This window comes from Eucalyptus grandis, chromosome 7, assembly GCF_016545825.1.
Source record: "Eucalyptus grandis isolate ANBG69807.140 chromosome 7, ASM1654582v1, whole genome shotgun sequence".
In the NCBI taxonomy this organism is placed as follows: Eukaryota; Viridiplantae; Streptophyta; class Magnoliopsida; order Myrtales; family Myrtaceae; genus Eucalyptus; species Eucalyptus grandis.
The window spans coordinates 44732218-44749536 of NC_052618.1; the positions used below are offsets into that span (position 1 = coordinate 44732218).

Below are 17319 nucleotides of genomic sequence, written 5' to 3' on the forward strand. Positions count from 1 at the left end.
CGGACCGATTTCGAAAGAAGAAAGAACTTTTTCAAGCAAAATCCCCTTCGAAGGCGCGCCAAAACACCACCCCGCCGGAGCTCCGCCGCTCGCTGCCGCAGAAGCGCGCCCTCCTCCCTCCCATGGCGATCGACTGCCTCGTCCTCGGTATCACCTTCCTTCCTTCCTTCTCTCCTCTCTCTCTCTTCCTCTCTCTTCTGGAACTGCAAGAGTCACGCCGTTTTCTCGCGACGGGGATTCCTTCAGGCGCGGGTCAGGAGGTCGGGAAGAGCTGCGCGGTGGTGACGATCGGCGGCAAGAGGATCATGTTCGACTGCGGCATGCACATGGGGTACCTCGACCGCCGCCGCTACCCGGACTTCTCGCGCGTCGCTCCGGACGGCGACTTCACCGGCGCTCTCGATTGCATCGTCATCACTCACTTGTAAGTGAATAGCGATAGCCCAGCTCGACACTTTCCGTTACGTGTGATTGAAATGTGGGTGCGCGCGTGCTCTTGCAGTCATCTGGATCACGTCGGGGCTCTTCCTTACTTCACCGAAGTCTGCGGCTATCGCGGACCCATCTACATGACGGTAGGTTCTATGTGTTCGATGAAATGCGGCGGTGTCTTTTGTGGTGGCTGGTTGTTGCTATGCTATGAGATCACGTTTAGTGAAAACATCAAGTTGCGTTTTTTTTTTTGGGCCATGATCGAATCACACATCGTTTTTGTTGTTGTCCTAATGTATGGGTCGAAAGGTGTACAAGTAATTAAATTGAGTTTGTCTTCCTTAGTAGCCAGTTGGTCATGGATTAGATGGTTGAAATTGTCTTAGCTTGAGTCCCACCTTTTCCTTTACATAACTGAAAGGAAAACCGCGATTGTGATGCATCCACAGTGATGTGGAAGCGATTAGCGCTCTTTGTATGCCCTTTGACAATGACTTCTGTTAGGGGACTTGATAAGTTCTTGATTTGAGAATTGGCTGCAGTATCCTACTAAGGCATTGGCTCCCTTGATGCTGGAAGATTATCGCAAAGTGATGGTGGAAAGGAGAGGTGAAGAAGAACAATTTACTGCAGAGCATATTGCGGCCTGCATGAAGAAAGGTACTTGCTTCTTGTGTTGTCCATTTTGTTTGCTTTGTGAGCCCTGCTTACTCTACTGGCCTCTCTGTAACATCAAGACAACATGCCGTGATTGTGGGATGATCGTCATCAATTGTCATGAAGTTGACTGAGCATATCCTCCTGCCACGTTTGTGTGCGGCATGTCTGATAATTGGCCACAGTCTGGTTGATTAACATCATGATGTACTACATTTGTATGGTTGAATTAGATAGAAATATTTCATTTCAACACATTCCTTGGCAGCAGGAGTTAAATAACTGAAATAATAAGTTTACTGGGATTTCTAGTGGTTTATTTATTTCTTACATCATCAGATGTGGTTAGGAACATAACTGATGAGAAGGAAGAAGTACAGTAGGTCATATGAGGATTGCATCATCTAAATGGTATGCCATGAATTCATCTCATTCATTCAATAAATGGTGCTTCTTCATACTTGGAAATAGAAGCTTAAGTAATCTACTGCAAAAAGTCATCTGCTCTTTGTGCAAAAGTTTTGCTTGAGTATGGAATTTGAGGGCTTAAGCATGGTATCATGTCTTCTATATGATGTTAGCTGGAAGCTGAGGTACCTTTCCAAAGGAATTCAAGATTGATTAAAAATGGGCTCATTTTCAGTATAGCATCGATATGGAGAACAATCTTGCGGTTATGCATAGTGTTTGTTGTTTGGATAAAACAGGTCATACACATCGATGCTTGAAACTATGTTTTTCTTTTTTATTTTCATGAGCACATATAGTCAATTATTAAATAATTTTGTTAAATCTTTGTTCCTGTAGTGATAGCTGTGGACCTCAAGCAAACTGTGCAGGTTGACAGCGAGCTCCAAATTCGTGCGTACTATGCTGGGCATGTAGGTTTTTAAGTTTCATTTCTTTGGCACATGCTTAGTTGCTTGACTTGTACTCATCTTAGTAAGAGTAGTTGAATAGAAACAGTAAAAAGCTCAAACAAGGTGAATTGTGGGAAGTTTCTTGTAGATTAAGTTGTGTATGCGGAGGTTTCTTTGACTACAATGAAAATGAATTAACAAAATTTGGAAAGAGTTAACTTTAGCAAATGGCAAGTGAACGTGAGTTTGTTCTGAACAAATAACCCAAGCTGTACAGCATCATGAGCAAATCATATGTTTGTCATATATGATATGATAAATTGCTTTATTCTGTATGACTGTAGTGAAAAGTTCAAAATATAGGTTAGGATTTCACTAAGCAATGTACTTTCAAGCTAACATTCTAAGATCTGGATCTTTTTCTTGTTTCTGTGTTGTCTTCTTTTAATATGATTATAAGGTCATAGGAGCTGCCATGTTCTATGCAAAGGTGGGAGATTCTGCTTTGGTTTACACAGGAGACTATAACATGACACCTGATAGACATCTTGGAGCTGCTCAAATCGACCGACTACATCTGGACCTTTTAATCACAGAGTACGGAAATTCATTTTGACATGAGTATATGACCAAGCGTGAAAACCTCTCTCTTTTTCATGACAATGATGTCAACCTTTGGTAGGTTAACTGTGGTCCATGTATTAAGCCACCTACCTCATGGAAATGAAGCAAACTAAAGCTTGGATAGGTGGCCTAAACTTAGGATCATTTGCACTTGTGGTATGGGAAATCAAACCTGTGCTGTATGTCTAGTCTACACAAACTTTTTCTCTGCTTGACACCTGAATGTGTGTCTGTAACATTGAAAAGAGAGAAAAATCTTTGTGGATATTTACTTGTAGCTAAATGCCAATGAAATGGAACAGTAAATTTCATGGTTCTTACTTCCTATTGGACTTCACCATAACAGCAAAAAGTTCCTATTTGCTGATGCAGTCCTAAATTTGTCCTCCTGAAATTAGTCCAAAGATACACTCGAAAGTGAAATCTTTTTGTCCCTGACATTCAATTATCTACCATTCATTTTTTGTGATGAGTAGGTTTGCTAATTTCCTTTAGTTGCCATGTAACTTGTAGACCTAGTGAATAGTAGGTATCTTTATGAGATAAATCCGGGGAAACAGTGAATCTATTACTGCAAGTTAATTTATGATGGTTACTCAGTTCACTTCATTTTCTTTCTGATATCACCTGTAAACCTGTAATCTGAGATCAGACCACTTGAGAAGCTTCTCAGACCTAATTGCAACGAAGGACCACTGGTTGAAGTGGACTCTTGAGATTAATTTGTACACATGCTTCTGATAAAATAACTAGTGAAGTGAGATTTTTTTTTTCCCTTTTCTGTTTGACCACATTGGGAATGTATGCTCTGACCTGTAGTAGTGAATTTGGCTGTTAACCCATTTTTTTACTTGAAACTGCTGCTTTTTCCTAATTTTTTTCCTGAATGTCTCAAGTCTTCTGCAAAGACTTTTTTTAGCATCCATTATTCCCATATCCTGGATTTCCTAATGCAAATTTCTTTTGTTTCTTTAGGCACTTATTTTTTGTGGATCATCTGGAATTGCAGATTTAACTTATGTGTTGCTCATACCTCTTGACATATTTGAAGTTCATATCTGATACATTTCTTTCATAGGTCAACATATGCAACGACAGTGCGGGATTCCAAATATACTCGTGAAAGGGAGTTCCTCATGGCTGTATGTGAATTTCACAGTTTTGGAGTTTCATGCTTTTGCCACTTCTGTGACTTTTTCTACAACTGTGCTTTAGACTTTTTGATCCAAAAGAGTATCTACTGGTGATATCTTATTTGTTAGAAACAGAAAGCAAATATCTAAACTTGATTTGTTCTCGTCCTTGGCCTTTAATTTGCCTTCTTTGATTGTTTGACAATCAGAAAATATTTGAAACCATTTATTCCAAATCTCTCATAAGAAATATAGTGGAGATTATTATAAGCTTCACAATGATTATTTGCTGCCCATTTACCGACAGCTTTGGGAAATATAGTTGTCTAATAATCAGTAATGTTTAACTCTTGACTTTACAATAAAGTGGGTCTGAGCAACTGATGATTTGAAAAGGGAACTTGCTATCTAATTCTAGGGACTTATTAATCATGCTTCATTAAATAGGATCCTATTAGCAAGTCATTCGGTGTTCAATAATTAAGTAATGGACCTAGTATTTCTATGAGCTGCTAATTATCCTATATTGTGTGCCTACTTCTTATGAATTAACTCTCTGGAATGAATCATTACCTGGCAGAATCTCCTAGCTATCAAGCTGTCGGATAATTGCTTGATTCAGTTGGATACTCACTTTCCTTGTTTCAAGTTCCAATGTTCTCATTTCATTCTGATCTCTGGTTATTGTCTTTTTTCTCCTTTTTCTATGTGGTTATTTATGAATTCCACTAGTAGATCTGCATAGAGTCTGAAAGTATGGTTTCCTACAAGTGAAGGGGAGTATTAAGGATATGCTCAAATTTCTTTATTAGCTTGTTAACTCATAGCTTTGGATTGTTCAAAATTTTCTCTGCCTTCAGATTTTGAATCAGTTCCCTACAGGTCCATAAATGTGTTGCTGGAGGAGGAAAGGTGCTCATTCCAACATTTGCCCTTGGAAGAGCTCAGGTACCTCAATCCTAGTCATGATAACCGAGGACTATCTTGGTTGAAGTTCATTTATCTTTTTATTACTCTCTCTCTCTCTCTCTCTTCTTTCACACACACACGCACACGCACACACACACTTTTTTGCGCCCATGCACAAAAGACAGACGGACATGTATATCTGCATTTGGATTTATTAGAAATCTATTTTCAAGCTTCAAATTTTCTTCATTACATGCCTTTGTGTACTTGAATATCCATGTATCAGAAATTTTCTTGTTCCTAGCAGACTCAAATTAAGTGGCTTATTCAATCGCATGCCCAAAACTTGGTGAAAATGACCTGAAACTTAGATAAGTTTTATGTCAATTATCTGCCCGTACTGTTGGGCCCCCAAAAGCCTCTTGTCTTTGGATGAAACTAACTGTAAGAAATGTACGATTATCCCTTAAATTTGATGTGAGATACAGCCCACCCTTGTTCTTGGTATAGCTCTTTAGCTGGTGAAACCATGATACTTATATCAATATCCGAGAGTTATAGTATGTAAATTTCTTTTGAAAAAGCCACCGTAAAACCCATGCAAAAGCCACATTCATGGTCATAAGCATCGGCTGCTATCAACGGATTCCACCTTCTTCCTCTCGTTCTTTCATGGTTAAATACGCTTGCTAGTTCATGTAAGCACAGCAACGTGTTTGCATGCTATATCATCATTAGGGCTGTACAATTTAAATGCTCAGTCTGCTGGGCTGTAATTTTCCCTCTCAAATTCCTTGTTTGTGGATTTGATACTCTTTTTGCAAAAGTGCTGTCAATTTGACAATGCATTCCTTGCTTATCTTCAACACCTGCCTGACCTGATCTCTTAGACTTTATAACCTGACTTAGCGAGTTTACCGGAAGTTCCAAATGTTAGTGTAGGTCTTATAGCTTTGTCAACCACCGTTCAGAGTCAGAAGCAAGGTGCCTTTCCATTAAACAACAGAAAAATGAGAACATGACCTTTTTGACTCATGGATTATTTGATTTCTTTTGGTGAGCTCAATTACAATTGTGGTGGTGTTAACATATATATATAGATTGCTGTAAACTGTTAGAGGTTCTATATGCATTCTAGGAAATGCTTACTTTCCATAACTCATTGTAGCTGTGCAGTTTCTTTTCTCTGACATTGTTGCTCCAACATGAAGGAACTCTGTATGTTGCTGGATGACTACTGGGAGCGTATGAATCTGAATGTTCCTATATACTTTTCGGCAGGTTTTGTAGTGCTCTTCTTTCCCCTAAAATTAATGCATTGTGTACTTTGACATTTAGCATCATTCAGTGGAAAAACTTGACTTAGTTTTGTTTCTGTTATCTTGTTGGGTCAGCAATGTGGTTAGTATGCAGGCTGAACATACATAGGAAAAAGCATCTGAAAGTTAGCAATGCCTGCACTTTACATGAGTTGTAACTTTATCAAATATCCACAGAGCACTCTGTCATTGTAACCTGCTTCAGTGGTAACAATATATTGGCCAAAGTTTTCACTGGTTTGTGTATGTATCTGACTGTATGCTTACTTTTCCATCTATAATAAGTTGATGCTTATGAGGAGCTAGTAATCCCTTGGGTTAGATCAAAGATGAGAGCTAAGGTTAATTCATTTGGGAACTTTAGAGTGGTCCAAGAAATCTGCTTTTAGAGCTTTTAGTAAAGATGGCTATCCAAGGCGTGCATAACCTACAATGCTTAAGATTGATATGGTAGCACCACCCCACTTGACATTAAAGGTGGCACGTTGTATGCACAACCAACAAAACTTGGAAACTAGTATAGAAAATCTATGGTTTTAAGTAATGGCAGATCAGATTCTTCTTTCAAATGTGACTCAGACAGTGAATTATTCTGCATCTTGTACTTAGTTTGAGTAGAGTGACTGAGCTGCTTGTAGGAACGGAAGTTTGATAGAACAAGTTGTACAGTGTAAGCATCATATGGCTATTGAACAGGCGAGAATAGCATTCTGACAGATTCTTTCTTGTGAGCCATTCTTTCTGCATGTTGGTGGCATCAACTGCATCTATGTTACCTTTCTTTGAATGTAGTTTTTTCCAGGAAGCTTTACATGTAGTAGGAGTTTCTACTCTACAGTATGTTTTTAAATTTTATCTTCGTAAAGAAACATGCTAGATAAACATTGTGTTTTCATCTCCTTATTGGTTAAATTATTAAGAAAATAGGGTTTATTTAACTAGGTATTAGAGCACATTTAAGAGTTTGAATACTGGTGTTCCTCCTTATCATATGGTTGATTGAATTAGGTTTGTGTCTCCAGTAATGTCATTGTGTGAAGTGTCTCCAGTAATGTCATTGTGTGCATGTTCCGCCCTTCGTGTCACATGCAAGGTCAGATTTAAACACAAGGGGGAGGACTAAAATATACACTTGTTATAAGTTGCTGATGTGTTTCCTAACAGCTTAAGCTTTTGGGAGAATCAGGCGTTCTACAATCTTCCCGAGATTGGGGTGTCTCCAATAGCCTCTTTGTCAAAGGTGCTTCTTTTGTAGAGTCTAGACTAAGATTGCTTTTCAAAACTCGGGAGTTAAAATAAGAAGCACAATTCCTGTTCTGTTTGCCTAATAGGTCTGATCATATGAGCTGAATCTCGTATTCTCAGCTTCAATCTTTATATTGTTGTTGGACACTGTGGACAAGTATAGTGTTCAATGAATTGGTAATTGTTTACTATTTATGCTGCATACCTGAGCAGAAAGTAGTTTAATAGTGACTATGCTATGCTGCGAAATGCATTCATATTTCTTATGTCAACTTACTTGTCTTTTGAACTATAATATTTCTGCTATGATTGCTCTATGAATAATCATGACTTACATGCATATTTGTAAATCCTGATGAAAGTTCTTGTGCTTTCTTCTGTTGTGGTATGCTCTATATTCTTCCTTGATGCTGGAGTTGTAAGATTGGTCATGTTCTGTTGATGATTTAGATACCTTTCTTGCAGGTCTGACAATTCAAGCCAACATGTACTATAAAATGCTTATCAATTGGACTAGCCAAAAGGTCAAAGAGACATATGTAACACGCAATCCGTTTGACTTCAAAAATGGTACTTTCATTTCCGGCAATTGTCAAGCAAAACTAGAATACTTCAGGGTTTTAGTCAGGATAACACCTACTTAACATTTTAACTTCACATTTCTTTTTATGTCATTACCTATTGGCATGCATTGCTTTTTAAAGTCTGTATGAGAATCTTGTACTAATTAGCATGCTTTAGTTTTCTCACCTAATTAGAAAAACAATTGAGATTCATTGCTGTAGAAACAATTGAGATACATTGCTGTAGCTTGTAGGCACGGTAAAGAAGCCTTTCATGATAGTTTTGCAGCTTTCCTATTAGGACAACCCTTGGCAATGAAATTGCAGCTGAACTTGTTCCTTCAGACAATCATGTTGCTATATGAGACGATTTGCAATATTAGTTGCAGTGACAACAAAAGAAGAAATGACAGCATAATACTCTAAATTTTCCACTAATTGGCCACTCATCAATTGAAGTGGTTTTCATATCAAGATGCAAGAAATTGAAAGAAAATATTGCAGGGTTTACATGGGCATTTACCTTTCTCTTGGCATCAGATTTATAAGGACCACTAGTCATTAGTATTATTGTCTGTCCTCAGTCATGATGGGTGCCGGACTACAAGCAAGTTTAAGCATTCATTATATGGTGATTAGTTCGGGCAGAGAGCGAGTACGGTTGTCGAACTGTCTAGCTTGATTTTTCTGTTGATGATCAGCTGACAGACAGTCCCTGGCCATCTTATGTTTGCCATTTGCTTGAAAAATGTCTAAAGACAAAAGTTGCCAAAAACATGAACTTTTTAGTGATATAGCTATCTTTTGATGGATTATTCATCCCGCCATAATATGCTGTTGAAGTTAATGATATGATTAATGCGATAGTGAGATTAGCTTTTAGTTTCATTTTCCTGTGATGAAGTTTATTGTACAGGCTTGTAATTGATTAATTGGATGAAACTCAGCATCACTTTTGTATTGTTAGCATGGCTGTTTTTTTCTTTTTTTTTTCCTTGCCGAAAATTTCAGCAGAGTAGTATTGATTATGTTCCACAAAAATGTGCAGAATAACACTCACATGAAAGAGTTAGTTGGAGCTTCCTCTTGGTACATCTGGCATATTGATAAAATAGTTTGTATGGCTAAGTAATTTAGATAGCTTGGAGTTTCAATATCTCATAATTTAGTTTCTGATGTCGCAGTTCGCAATTTTGACCGTTCCATGATTAATTCTCCTGGACCCTGTGTGCTTTTCGCAACACCTGGGATGATCAGTGGTGGATTTTCTCTAGAAGTTTTCAAGAACTGGGCACCTTCTGAAATCAATCTTGTTACGCTGCCTGGGTGAATCCCTTTTCTTCATCCATATGATAGTTCAATAATGTCTTTGTGGGTGGTTCTAGGGATGAAGAGCGAAACATGCAGAAATCAAACTCTATCATATTTCATTGGATCTACGATGTATAGTGGGTTCCAAAGTTTTAGTGGCAACTTCAAATTATTATTTTTGGGAAGGTCCCAAAGTGGTAATTTAACAAGCTTCTTCCCCTTCAAACCTGTGGAACCTCCAAATAGATGGTAGTCCAAATTATGAATTCAAGCCATCATGACCTTTTGTATGACTACTTGCATATTGAGACTCATAAACAACTTTCATGAGTTGGTACTTACTGCCCTTCCTATATCTGGGGCTTGGGACTATATAAGCAGGAAAGCAAAACCACATGCATAGTATCTATCATCCCACAGCAATCATGTCTCAGTTTCCTCCTTCGCTGCTTATCTTCCAGGTATTGCGTGGCTGGAACCATAGGACATAAATTGATGTCTGGGAAACCCACTAAAATTGACTTGGATAAGGACACGCAGATTGATGTTCGATGTCAGGTTTGTATCATCTCCTGTATATCATGCTTGTATCTTATTTGTTGTCAGTGTACCATCTACCAAAGCACTCTTCTTTATATTTTAGTTAAACCTGTCATTCTTATTCAAGTTAGTTCTAAAATCTTTCTATAACTGAATGAAAAGGCATGTCTTCCTTTTGCTTTGTTTCAGCTCTCTCCACTTTACCCCACCTGGGTTTATTTGTAAATTTACCTAGTAAGTACTCTTAATTTGTATCTAAAGAATGCTTTCGCAGTTAAAATAAACCAAGTCTGTCGAACAATGTACCTAGGCAAAGTCAGATACTGAAAAATGGATGAGAACTTGAAGTGTCAATTTCCCTCTTGGTGTCCAAGTTTGCTTTGCATAGTTGACTCACCTTGGCAGCTCTACCCAAGCCTTTGTCTATAGCTTTTGTCAGTCACTTATCCATGATACCAACTTTGGAGTCACTGTGTGAAAATATTTATCATCAGGCTCTGGTCTATAATTTGATGGCATTGCCCAGTCGATGTCATCAATTATGTCAAATCATACACTCCCCCTTCTTCATATATGAATGTGCACTTACCAAACAAGCTTGCTTTAGAAGAACAGTACAATTATTATGTAGAAGAACCTGCAAGGTGATGCAATTCGTCTATGTTGTAATATATGCTTACTTTTTGTGCTTCGTGTCCAGATTCATCAATTATCCTTCAGTCCCCACACAGATGCAAAAGGGATAATGGATCTTGTTAAATTTCTTTCACCGAAGCATGTAATACTCGTGCATGGGGAGAAGCCTAAAATGGCTTCTCTGAAGGGGAAAATCGAGTCTGAATTAGGAATTCCATGTTATGACCCTGCAAATAACGAGAATGTGAGTGTTCCATCGACTCACTTTGTCAAAGCATGTGCATCGGATGCATTTGTGCGGAGTTCATTGAGCCCGAACTTCAAGTTCTCCAGAAGGATCGGGGAATATGGATTTTCACATTCAGGAGACACTGAAGTGAGGCCATATTTGCAAGTAAGGGATGAAAGGGTAGCTGAAGGAATTGTCGTGATCGAAGGCAACAAAGCAGCTAAAGTTATCCACCAAGATGAGCTTCCAAACTTTCTAAGGAAAGAAAGGCATGAAGTAAAGTTTGCTTACTGTTTCCCTGCACATTCGAGCAAGAAAAATGAAGAGCCAGATCATAATTTCACGGACAGTTTACAGTGCTCTTCAAGGCAATGTTCTTTACTTCGGGCTTTACTCTGCGAACTCTCAAAAGAATTTCGTCAAGAGGAAATCCAAGATTTCAGGGAATACATTAAGGTGGAGTCGCTTCATGTCGCCGTTTGCTCGACGGACCAGTGTCCTTATAGAGTCGGTGATCACCCCCTCAGTGGATGCGGATCCATGTTTTTATGTTGCAGTTGGTTAGCGGGAGATGAGCAGCTTGCGTGGAAATTGATCTCTACTATAAAAACTCTAGACTTGAGTTTGCCTCTTTAATCATATCAGGTGATTTGGGAACATCTTTTGGGAGAGGGGAAATGAGTGGTGCTCTGTTTAGTTTATGGTGAATTGGCTTTGGTCTGTTTGACTACGCAGGCATGTCGGTATGAGTTACGATCACAGTTCTTTTGAAAACCGAAAGTGGAGGCGGTGACGAATTCTTGATCCAAGATGTAACAATTTGACAGGAAAGCCCTTGACCAGCCGCCTCCTAAATGGATTTCTACTTTTTTAAACACGAGTGACGCGTTCACCCCATAACCAAAGCACGAATGAATGGTGGGAGTTTCAACTCCAGGCCTCCTCAATCGACAATTCTCGATGTTTTGATAGTCTACTGTGCTTTGTCATGTTGCACGGTACAATATGGTGACAGTAGAAGTGGCCCTCCACCAAAGCCACCGATTTCGACAATTTGAGTAAATCAACCGAAGAAAAGGTAAAGTGAGATGGCACAATTGCCAAAAGGGGAACCGAATACGATTTAGCATAACTCGAGGGGACAAAAGGGACAAATCATTGATCCGACGCGGGCAACTCATGGCAATAGCGATGGAATGATTAATGACTGAAATGACTCGACGAGATCCATGGACGTGCCCAACCCCACCAAAGTGAACGTTAGAATAGCAGATAACACAGGGTCTTCTCAAGGAAAGGCGAAGGAGAAAATAAGGTACGCTCTCCCGATTAAAACGACCGGTAAATTTCAGCTAACTCGCCACGTCGTCTCGTTGAAAAAGGGAGAAAAACGCACAGACCCCACGAGAGGAGTGGGAAGTGAGGCGCGCGCAAGCACGTGCGCATTCTCTTTGCCAAACCCCCATTAGGAGTGTCATCGATTTCCTGTCCGATCTACATTCACGATGGAATCGAGAATTAAAACTTAGAAGATACGGTTTCCAAAAATCAAAATTGGAGCTGGATAACCGATCACTTATTTTTTTTCTCATTACTTCTTTTTTATTACCTTTTTAAATTATTTGGAATCGAATCGAGATAGCGTTCGACTGGAGGGTTCAATACATTGATCCCAATTTTAAGAAGCGGGAACGGAATGGACACTGCCAGAAGTCAGACCAAATCAGTTGATCTGGACAGTTCCATTCGGTCGGTCCGTTTTACATACCCTACCTCTTCCCACCGGCCAAAATACCGCCCGCGAAGCCTGTCGTTCTGCTGCAAAAAGAAAAGTAGAGAGAGAGAGAGAGAGAGAGAGTTGGAGCTCGCTCCACGACACGATTCGCTTCCTCGTATCTACCGTTCAACCCCAGCAGCAGCAACAACAACAACGTCGACCAAAGCGACGGAGAAGACCCAGCGGTCCCAGCAGAACCGGCGGAAAGACCCATCTCTCCATTCCTCCTCACCCCCTCTCTCTTTCTCTCTCTACTGCGCGAAAACCCAGTTGAAAAGGAACGAACTTTCCAGTTATGCAAGCCCCCTGTCCCCAACCCAGATAGTACCCGGCCGCCACCATGTCCGCCTCCTCCTCTTCCGCCGCCAATTCCTCCTCCGCCGCGGCGGCCGCGGCGGGCTCCGACCAGCAGGCCCCGCTCCTCGCCTCCCGCCAGGGCAGCGGCGCCGACGACGGCGGCTCCGGCTCCTCCGACTCCGGGCCCCGCCCGCCCTCCCTCGCGGTCCTCCTCGGCCGGGCCGCGGGCCGCCGCGGCCCTCCATGCTGGTCCGGGAGACGGCGGCGCGGGAGCTCGAGCAGCGGCGCGCCGACTGGGGGTACTCGCGGCCCGTGGTCGCGCTGGACATCATGTGGAACACGGCGTTCGTGCTGGTGTCCGTGGTCATGCTCGTCGTCACCGCGGACGAGCACCCCAACACCCCGATCCGGCTCTGGATCTGCGGGTACGCCGCGCAGTGCCTGGTCCACGTGGTCCTCGTGTGGATTGAGTACCGGCGGCGCAGCGCGCGGAGGGTCCGGGACGAGGAGCGGCAGCAGAACTACAATTACGTGAACGACAGCGAGGACGAGGAAGCCGGCGTGGACGCGGCTTTGGGCAGCACGGCTCAGTCGAAGTGAGTTTAAGTTTGTTTCTCTGGATTGTTTCGTTTCGAGTTTGATTGCAGTGGTTGACTTTTAGTTTGAGTAGTGGAATTAGGTTTGATTGGACATGATTTTTGATATTTGGGTGTGATACAGTGGCAGTTCGCGGAAATTTCCTTCTTGGAAGTTAGAGGAAATGGAGAGAAATGCCAAGATGATACTTGATGGTTGCGAGGCGAAGTAGAACAAAGGATTACTGTAATAATGTAGAAAAAATCCATTTGGGACTTGGATTTCTAAGGAAAGTCATCCATTCAGACTTTGACTTATCAGGAGCATGTTTTTCTATGACCAGAATTCTCTTCGTTGGGTGATTAGAATCATCAATTTCATCTACAAGCAATTCGTTCTTCTTTAATGTGGAAAGTAGAGAAGGGGGTGTCGGCCAGGAGGCAATCTCCTCCGTTGACCACTTGACAAACTGGGGAAACGGTAGGAAATTAGGATGTCCCAAGTTCATATTTTTCTTTCTAGAAACAAGAATGTTAGATGAAATGGAGAATTACCAGAGCATAAAATGCAGACTTCTAAAACATGACATAAATGTTAGCTTCTTGAAGTGGTGACTTTGAATATGACAGAAATGGACCCGCATTGCACTTTTTCTTCCATCCTATTACATGAATGACCAAATGAGAGTGAGAACTCTTCCTGTCATTTATCATTTCATGTTCCTTATGAGTGATCCCTCCGTGGCCCATCTTTAATATTTTGACATTCTGTTCATTTCTTGTTGACACTCTGCTAAAGGTTGCATGTGATGGGGTCTTTGTTTGTATGGGTTGTGAAGAATTTTCTTGGGCACTCACATGAAGAGTAGTGATGCGCAATAAAAAATGAGGCAGAGGATAATGTCGGGGGAAATGACAGATACCACCATCTTGTTCACATTCTTTAGTTGCAGTATGTAGTGAAGAGCTTAGTTAAGTGTTTTCCATGGAGTGCTTAATTTGACGGGAGTTCTAATGAATGCCAAATTTCTAAATAGAAAGCTCATTTTTAAGAGAGAATCCTTAATGCTCCTTGTTGAGAAGCTAATATAAAGTTATTCTGGAGTTCTAGGTATAATTTGCAGTTCACAATGATCACTTTAATTAATGTACTTTTATTTTCTGGACATATCCAATTCAGTTTAATGGGGCATATTCTAGGAAGATCCGTCTTTTTAATGACTGAAGTTAGCAAATGGTCGGGCCATGCTTTTGCCATTACAAAGTCTATGCAGGGGCATTTTATGATCTTGGCATTGATGCTCAACCTTTGCTCTCAAACTGACTCTGTGTTTAGTTGCTTAGCTGGAGTTGTAAAGCTTCACTTATTATTGGCTGTTAATTGTTTATTGATGATGACTTCTGCAGTGTCACCAAACGCTGTGAATCAATTAATACCATGGCCTCATTTCTGTGGTGGATAGTTGGCTTTTACTGGGTAGTTTCTGGTGGAGATATTCTTTTAGCTGAAGCGCCTCGTCTCTACTGGTATGATGTCGACCCTTCTCGATTTCTTTCTTGTGTTAAGAGAACTTCAGTTTTATGTTTTTGCTTGTTTGAGGCATTTAGTATTTGGATCCTGCAACCATGTAGCCAACTCCATCACTATTGTATTATGGACATGGGAATTTTTTTTTTTTTTTTTTGGGGGCCCTGGGGACATTAATCTTGAACCACTGGGATGTTCCTTGATATCAAAACTGATTGTTGGTCTTCTTGATTGTTGGTCTCTTCTGTTTCTCTCTCTCTCATTCATCATTCATGCAGTGACTTTTTTGGCACAGAGAAGAATGATTATTGAATACAAGAAAACAAGAATTACTACTGCTGAACTTTCTAATTCTGAGTTTGTGCAGGTTGGCTGTGGTATTTCTGGCATTTGACGTATTCTTTGCCATCTTTTGTGTTGTTTTGGCATGTCTGATTGGGATTGCTCTTTGTTGCTGTCTACCATGCATTATTGCAATTCTTTATGCTGTTGCTGGACAGGTATGAGCCTATCGTATAATAAAGGGCCCTGTTTTTTGGCCACAACTTTTTCTATGGGGCTGTTTTTAATTGTCTTTTCTGTTTTCACGACTGAGCAGGAGGGTGCATCAGAGGCCGATCTCAGTATCCTTCCTAAATACAAGTTTCATATATTGAGCAATGGTGAAAAAACTGTTGTTGGAGCTGGAAAGATGGTTCCTGTTGAAACAACTAGCGGATATCTTGCAAATGACAGATTGCTTCTGCCTGAGGATGCGGTGAGTTACTGTGCTATGATGACAACTTTGGTTTTCCAACAGATTATTTTGCTTGATAGTATGGGCTATGCATCGGATACATGTTCTGACTACTGGTGGCAATGTTATCCAATGATCCAAATCTGTGAGTAAAGAAAGACATTGGAAAAAGAAACACTGACAATCTACATTTATTTACTTTCGGGTCATCAGCACTTCAAGAATGATAGCAAAACCTTGTTCATGATCAAAGCATCAAAACCCAACTATTCTACACTGCATCAAATAAAATGGTAGACAATCTGCATGTATTTAGTTTTGGGTCATCAGCAGTTTGAGAATGATATTAAAACCTCATTCATGATCAAAGCATCAGAACCCAACTATTCTACACTTCAGATAGATCCCTAGGGACAATGGCGAAAGTAGAAAAGATTCAGCCTCAGTTTTCACTTTGTCTAGCCAGATCGTGCCCTGGTTCACATGACGTTGATCAACTTAAAGAGTATATGGTTCTTTTAGAATGCTTCAAACAATTTGTTTAATCAATATAAGTAGTGACCCCAATCTTGTGGATATTGCATTCAAGCTAGATAAGGTCTTGCTTCTGTGGCAGACCAATTAAGAACATGCCACTCCCCATTGCAGCCCATGCTACCTAATCAGCTGGTTTGCAGCCCATGCTACCTAATCAGCTGGTTTGTTTTCCCCATTTGCTGCATCAATCTAAATCACAAGCTCCTGATAAAAAGCAGGCAGTAAACTCTGTTTTTCTCTGTAATAATGTGATAATCTCCTCCAATTGTCTTTGAAGGTGCCATCGTGCACTCTACCAACTTGAAATGTGCCAGATCTTGGAAATTGGATGTTGTGGGTCTCCTGCTATGCCGTCCACATGCATTTATAGTTTTCTTTGCTCTATTTAGACTTTGGTTACATTTGGATTGGGTAATGGCAGATATGGCCCTGTCATCCGTCATTCCTAGTAAGGTTCAGGGTCTAATTAGCAGTATGTGAGAAAAAACACTTGAGAGGTTTGATTTAAGTTATGTTTGTGAATACCGGAGCTAGGAGTTTCTAATATAACATCTCCTGAGCACATATCTTGCATTTAAGATGAATTTTCTCCTTTGATTTTCCTCAGGAGTGCTGTATATGTCTCACCTCGTATGAGGATGGAGCAGAGCTCCATGCTCTCCCCTGCAACCACCATTTCCATTCGACATGTATTGTGAAATGGCTCAAGATGAATGCAACCTGTCCTCTCTGCAAGTACAACATTCTCAAAGGAAATGAGCAGATATAATGTTAGGGAAACAAAGAAAAATCACAGAAGTGCTCATGCTCGCCCCTCTCGGATGGTCCTTATGTATAGATAGAGAGCATCAGAACCAGAGATTTCCTCCTAACATTTATTTTAAAATAAGTCATGGCAATCTGTTGATTGAGCTTCGTTTTTGCGTGTTTTCTCTCAGCATTGTTGGAGTTTCTTATTGTTTGTATTGGTTGCTGTGTATTGTGAAGCTCCTATGCAGAGAGTTTGATTGATGCTTCGCTCATTGCTCGAGTTGCTTCCTTTGTAAATTACTTGAAGAGGAAATTGTGTAGTGCTGTACTGCTGAGACTGATTCATGACACTCCCTGTTTTTCTTTGCTTGAGCTTTCAGCCATTGCTAGTGCATTTGGCAGGGGATCTAGGGCATAAGCGTATGGGACTGAGAAGCCAGTGAAATGGAAGTTCATGAATTGAAACTTTTTGACCTTGTTTTAGCAAAGATTAATGCCTCGGGAGGGGGTTAAAGGAGGTATAGGAGGACAAAGAAACCGCTGTATTACTTGTACTGCGGACTTTCTCAGGAATCAGAGAATGAAATGGTGTATTTTAAGTTTCGAAAAATGGCGAAAAAGTTACTGGTGATTTTATGTTGTTGACATATGTACCTTTTTG

The 17319-nt window shown here is 40.5% G+C and overlaps 1 protein-coding gene across 1 annotated transcript; it reads left to right on the top strand.

Moving 5' to 3' along the window:
- Positions 1–17024, top strand: LOC104453658 (cleavage and polyadenylation specificity factor subunit 3-II). Its single transcript, XM_010068269.3, is given in 19 exon segments — positions 1–147; positions 247–424; positions 503–575; positions 975–1092; positions 1897–1970; positions 2410–2546; positions 3652–3715; positions 4589–4654; positions 5827–5896; positions 7645–7749; positions 8927–9068; positions 9515–9611; positions 10294–10929; positions 12561–12771; positions 12774–13128; positions 14515–14634; positions 15003–15135; positions 15234–15392; positions 16516–17024. Coding segments are annotated over 19 exon segments (2925 nt in total). The 5' UTR covers positions 1–122; the 3' UTR covers positions 16678–17024.
- The last annotated feature ends 295 nt before the right edge of the window (positions 17025–17319 follow it).